The following is a 6,130-nucleotide window of genomic DNA, read 5'->3' on the forward strand; positions in this document are numbered from 1 at the left end:
AGGGGGGAGGGTGACCTTTAACCAGCATTTTCCAACTTATTCAGTATGAAATAAATGCTATATCTGTAGGTGAACATGGTACAAGAAATTTTGTAAGTTGAATGCATGTTTGATAATTGTGCCTTAGGTACTCTGGCATGACAGCTCAGCTTCATATGCTTGAGATGTGCATTCTTTTTTTAGATAATGTTGAGCTTCGATTTGGAGGCTAGGTTATAGATGAGCGAGGTTGAACCCATGACATGTGAGCACTGAGTAGGTCTTGACAACTCGTTTCCTAATTTAACAGATGGTTGTGCTGTTAAGCACTCAGGAAGAATCCTGGACCCATGTTTAATAACGACTGGGAGAACTGTGACATATATGTTGATGATATGAGTGACACTCATTTGAGATGGAAATGTTGTCTTGTGAATCCTTCACAGCACAGGAACATACAGGCACCTTGAACCACTATATTTTGAGAAATATATATATGTAGTTTAGAAGCATGCACATGAGACGATTTTTGAGCGAGTTGAAAAGTAGATGCTACTTTATGGTTTCTTGCTCTTTGTTTCAATGCTTAATTGTAGCTTACGCTCACCCTTATATGACCCAAAAGTAGGAACAGTGTGTCCTATCCAGTAATAACTAGCAAATGGTGACTGCTTACTTTAGTTATGCTCCCATAATCTGCTGTGTCTATAGCTTATGAGAGGATATTAAGGGCTTTTGAGTCCTGTCTTGAGATTTTTCTGAAGTATTGAAACTCTTCTGGCTCTTTTTCATGATGGTATTCCATATTCCATTTTTCGATCTCGTGCAGGCTACAAGTGCTGGATCTAAAGAACAAGAGGCAATTAATTTTTTGGAGAAGAAAATGAAAAATGACCCTGCTTTCTCCTATGAGGAAACTGTTCAGGTAAAAGGAAAGGGAGTGTTCAGACGTGGTTTAAGGCTTCCATTCTCCTTATATCCCATTTTTAGCAGTTTTCACTCTCCTTTCTCTTCAAGTCTCTGCTACTGCTGGAATTTCCAGTCTCTAGGTTATATTGATATTGCATTGAGTATTTGTGTAAGATTCTATGGGCTCTGAATTGAAGGTTATTTGGTGTAGAGTTGTCATGTATTGAGACCTTGCCTCTGTTTTGATGAGCTTTTACATTCTCACTTGTTATCTTTGGAATAAAATTCAAACATCACCTATTTTTAGCCACGTAACAACAATTGCAAAGATGTTTTCTGGTGATTCATTATTCAGATTTTGGAACCTCTCTAGATAAATCACAGTTCAAATAAGTCATAGTTAGAGAAGAGTGTACCCAAGAAGAGTAGCAACTTGCCTAGCTAGGAATTAGGATTCAACCTTTTCCAATCTATATTACTATTGTGCTGGTGTTCCATTCCTCGCTGTATGTACTAGCTAAGTTACAGAATTTCTCATTTTGTTGTCTAATTGACTATAGACGTTTCAATAGAAAATAGAACTAGAAAAAATATTTTTGTAATATTGCTAAGGTGAATTTAAGATGTTGATATAACGTCCTAATAAAATCGGGAAGTGGCTCCATCATATACTGGCTAGGTAAATGGATTCTTTTGCATGAAACTTTAAAACTCTTAATTGGCTAGTGCTTACAGTTGAGCAGATATTGTTTGACATAAGTTGTAGAAGTTCTGTGTTTGATTGAGACTGAGGATAATTTTTTTTTTTGTCAAAGTTGTAATTTATCATGTTCTATGTAATTGCTAGAATTGTTTACATATGAGGTCTGACATTAAAGTTGAAGAAGGATACACTAACGTTATTTTTGTTCTGTAGACTGCAATTTCTGCTCTTCAATCTGTCCTGCAAGAGGATTTTAAGGCCAGTGAAATTGAGGTAATTTGTCTATATTACCCGCCATTTGGTTATTGCAGTTATTATTATTGCCAGTGTTGATCACCACTTGAGGGGGAGGGCGGGAGTCATTTTCTTTTTCTTGTTTGGGAATTGATCTATATGCAATTACTTGAGTTGCACCTGGAAGCGTTACTATCGCACGGCCACGAGATATGATAATGACATTAAGATATTTGCGTATATCCATTATTTCCTGAATGGATATGGTTGTGTAGTTGCACTATCTTCTTCATATAACTAGCAATTAGATTAGAACAAATCATTTCAGAACGGAAGACATGAGACCTTTATCACACAATTGTTTTGACTTGTCTTAAGTGTATTGTAGTGCTTCTTAGGATTTGAAACTGCTTATTTTCACTGCTTACAACAACTACAAACCCAGTGTAATCCCATAAGTGGCGTCTCGGGAGGGTAGTGTGTACGCAGCCTTACCCCTACCTTGTGAAGGTAGAGAGACTGTTCCCGATAAACCCTCGGCTCAAGCAAAGCGTTGCAACATTGTTTAAAAGAAATACTGTAGTGAAATAGCCATGAAAAAGAGGCAGTAGTGTTTCATATCATAATCTCTTCTGGTCCTTTGCAGGTTGGTGTTGTGAAGAAAGAAGATCCCGTCTTCAGAGTGTTAACTACCGAGGAAATTGATGAGCACTTAACAGCCATCAGTGAGCGTGACTGATTAGCCTCAGGATAGTCTGTTTCTCTTAGAAATGTATGTTCGCTATCATGACTTGTAAGATCCCATATGATGTCAGTTGGTGGGCATAGACAGAATCCTTCTGCATATGCTGATAATGAGTTTCAAGTTATTGAATGTAACATTTCTCGGGATCATCTTATTTTCACAAAAATGTTGAATGCAACTGCGCGGGATTATATTTATATTTCATGCTGAATTTTACGTGCTTCAATCTGTTTATTGGGTATAAGGGGAAAAACGTTGCAGCGGAAATGACCCCATTCCAGCACTTTAAACTCATCTCTTTCTTTAAAACACTGGTATTGCTATCGTGACTAGCTATTTTATACTTCCAGTTTGTAATTTCGGTGTACTTCTAAAGAATCAAACCAGTTTCTAATTTCGGTGTACTTCTAAAGAATCAAAGACGTGCAATTTCCAGTGGCAATTTTACCATTGACTACACAGTTGAGGTTGTAATTTGTAACTTTGATATGAGGTTATAGTGAAGGTTTAAGATATAGTATGATTACTACCCCGCCAACTGATTAGTCGAGATTTACACAAATTTTGCGAATGGAAGCTCTTATTTTCATATTTCTCATTTCTTGCCTTAATTCTGAATCAACTAGTAATCTTGAAAGACTAGAATTCTTTCATAGTACGGTTAATGTTTCTGTCTCTGCCACAAAAGGATATGATTCTTTTATTCCTTCCGTGGTAAATAAAAATATAGTAATTACTTGAACCATATATTTTGATTTTTGCATGCATTCTATCCTTCAATATTCTTTATTTTTACAGACGTGTCGTGTTGACTAGGATGATATGAAGTTTAGTAGTGGAGAGAATAAAAAGCAGTCGCTTTTCCTTTTGAAACTCAAGTTTTTGTAGGATTACACATATATATTCCAACTGAAGGAAGAAACAACACGAAAACGAAAGCCTCATAGAGATTACGTGACCAATTGCTTCAAAATTATATATAAACATTCAACAACAATAACAAACCCAGTGTAAATTCAACAAGTGAGGTCTCGAAAAGATAGTATATACGCCCCCCTACCTTATAAAGGTAGAGAGACTGTTCGATAGACCCTCGGCTCAGTAGAAGCGAAGTTACAATATTGTTGAAAAAAAATACAGTAGTAGATAGAATAACGGAAAAGAAGCAGTAACATATAGAAACACTCATTGAATATAATTCAAAGTAACTAAAAACATGACGTAGCAATCTATAGAAATACTTAGAAACACACAAAGTTAAAGCTTGAAATGAGCATTGCCAATTCTAATTGAAGATGACAACAAGAATATTAATATTCTGCAACTTTAGGAAGAGGTGATCATTTTCTTCTTTGCCATTAATTAGACATAGAAAAGGAACTAGCATTTGGTAGATCCATCATATATGTAATCAAGAATAGCAATAACTCCAACAACAAAAGCTTGATCTATTCCTGCCTTAACTGTTACAGTATACACATCATTGCTTGGCATCACTTGCTGTACCTCTTTCCTAGCTCCAACCTGCAATATTCCATTGCTTACTTTATATTCATAAAAAGATTTAGGAAAAAGGGTCAGAATTATCCCTCTACATTCAAATATTATCTATATTTAACCTCCATTATACTTTACAGACATAAGCACCCCTACCGTTAGCAAAGTATCCAAATCTACCCAGCTATTAAAATGCCACAGTTGACGTGATCAAGGAAGGAGGAGCCACATTCTTGGAAAGTTGCATTTTCATGTTTTTTAAAGTTCAACCTAATTAGAAAGGAAGAAGGAGAGCTTTGAGCAACGGTAAAGTTGTTTCCGTGTGATTTATAGGTTACATGTTCGAATCGTGGAAGCAGCCACTAATGCTTGCATTAGGGTAGGCTGTCTACATCACATCCTTGGGGTGCCGCACTTCCCCGGACCACCCTGTGTAAATGCGGATTACTTTGTGCAACGGACTGTCGCTTTTAACCAAATTAGAAAGGAAAAGTATATGAAAAACATGTCACCATTAACCTTGAAATCAATTACCTTTGCAATTACATTGCCAGAGGAGTCAATAATGCTGCAAGCTCTATCAGGGAAATAGCCAGCAATCTGAAAATTCTTATGATCATTGTAATCCTTTTGTTCAATGGAAATCTTGATTGGAATTTTCTTCAAGAAACAAGAGTTTTGGGGCTCTTTCAAGCAAAACACCAACTTTTCAGAACCTTCAAAATCTTTACTATAACCCCTCCATTTCCTTTGCATGCTTAATGCTTCAATTACTCCTCCCTGAAAATTGAAGGTATATAAGTCACAAATAAATTCCTTCAGAATTGTTTTATAGACGCCGTAATAATTTCACAGATGGTCATCCAACTTTTAGTTTCATGCACAAAGTCAAAAAACTAATTTTTGTCACGAAAAAATAACTCAACGGCTATGCACATATGTCATAGAAATAAAATGTGACGAAAAATGCTAAATTTGGTCCTAGAAACACAAATAAGGCCATATGATTGAAATATGCACATGGCAGCATGATGCATGAAGCATCTCGCGTTCATGTAGGTTCAGAGGATGACCACGTCCCAAGGGGTGTACGTAGGCAGCCTGCCCTAAATGAAGCATCAGTAGCTGATTTCACGATTGAAACATGCATGATAGTTGAAAATACATATTGCTTCTATTGCCAAATGTTACCTTTTTCCTGATGAGAAGTAAATCATGTCCATAACTATCTTTGAGAATAAGTTCTTCCTTTTTCCCAAGAATTCCACATCCATCAACTTTGAAAATAACATTTTGTGCACAATTAGTGACAATAAAACCACCACCATTCACAACATGTGGGCGCCTTCGGACAACAAGAACTACCTCAGAAGATGAACAAAACACCTTACTAACTACAGCCATATTTGAGTTTATTGTGGTTGCCATTGTAATTTTGCCAAATTTTATGTCTAAGAAATGAAATTGATAGTGTGTATTTATAGTTTATAATGTCAAAGCAACTGTTCAAAAATCAAAGTTTGGTAGAGTTTCGATTGAGTTATTGTATCAACCTCAAGAATCTTCTTGACTGCAACGTGTGTGTGTATATATATATATATATATATATATATATTTAATTAACTTATATACACTGACAGTGTAAATAAAATTTTTCTTTCCAGTGTAGATTAATCTGTTGTAATATCATAATATTCCTATTTTTTCAGAATTTAGCTTATATACATAGAAAATGTAAGTATTTTCATACTATCAGTGTATTAACCGAATGTAGCAGGTTTCATATCTTATTTTTCATGTAAATAGTTTCACTAATTATGAGAAATTGCTTGATTGAAATGACCTATTTAATATTATAAAGATTATTTTGCATTGCTGGCGTATAGAAGTTAAACTTAAGTTTTTAGGTAAAAATTCTTTACACATGGTTATCCTTGATATAAAAGTGTAAAAATTATTAAATATGCATTGATTTGTTTGGATGTCTTTTACAAGCAATATAAAAAGGGTGTGTTTTTCTTTTACATTTTTACTTCCTCATATTAGTAATATTGAATGTCTTT

At 35.1% G+C, this 6,130-nt stretch overlaps 2 protein-coding genes across 2 annotated transcripts in view; one reads left to right on the forward strand and one right to left on the reverse strand.

Moving 5' to 3' along the window:
• LOC109242220 (proteasome subunit alpha type-6) overlaps positions 1-2,796 on the forward strand; it is a 5,902-nt gene extending 3,106 nt beyond the window's left edge. The window contains exons 7-9 of the mRNA XM_019409076.1: positions 809-904; positions 1,805-1,864; positions 2,472-2,796. Of these exons, the coding sequence (XP_019264621.1) occupies positions 809-904; positions 1,805-1,864; positions 2,472-2,564 (249 nt within the window). The 3' untranslated portion in view covers positions 2,565-2,796. The remainder of the gene's footprint in view (positions 1-808; positions 905-1,804; positions 1,865-2,471) is intronic.
• An 867-nt stretch (positions 2,797-3,663) lies between these two features.
• On the reverse strand, positions 3,664-5,641 carry LOC109242222 (protein LURP-one-related 6). The gene is made up of 3 exons (XM_019409077.1): positions 5,259-5,641; positions 4,602-4,847; positions 3,664-4,094 (listed from the first exon to the last, which is right to left on the reverse strand). Exons 1-3 carry the CDS (start codon positions 5,493-5,495, stop codon positions 3,951-3,953), a joined length of 627 nt encoding a protein of 208 aa, XP_019264622.1. The 5' UTR covers positions 5,496-5,641; the 3' UTR covers positions 3,664-3,950.
• Positions 5,642-6,130: the final 489 nt, after the last annotated feature.

The sequence above is a fragment of the Nicotiana attenuata genome, unplaced genomic scaffold (assembly GCF_001879085.1).
Source record: "Nicotiana attenuata strain UT unplaced genomic scaffold, NIATTr2, whole genome shotgun sequence".
In the NCBI taxonomy this organism is placed as follows: Eukaryota; Viridiplantae; Streptophyta; class Magnoliopsida; order Solanales; family Solanaceae; genus Nicotiana; species Nicotiana attenuata.

Excerpts from the sequence above, each read along its gene's own strand:
- LOC109242222 (XM_019409077.1), bottom strand. The coding sequence starts at position 5,495 with ATGGCAACCACAATAAACTCAAATATGGCTGTAGTTAGTAAGGTGTTT. Across the intron at positions 4,848-5,258 it reads TACTTCTCATCAGGAAAAAG|GGAGGAGTAATTGAAGCATT; the intron begins GTAACATTTGGC and ends TTCAATTTTCAG. Across the intron at positions 4,095-4,601 it reads CTGGCAATGTAATTGCAAAG|GTTGGAGCTAGGAAAGAGGT; the intron begins GTAATTGATTTC and ends GGAATATTGCAG.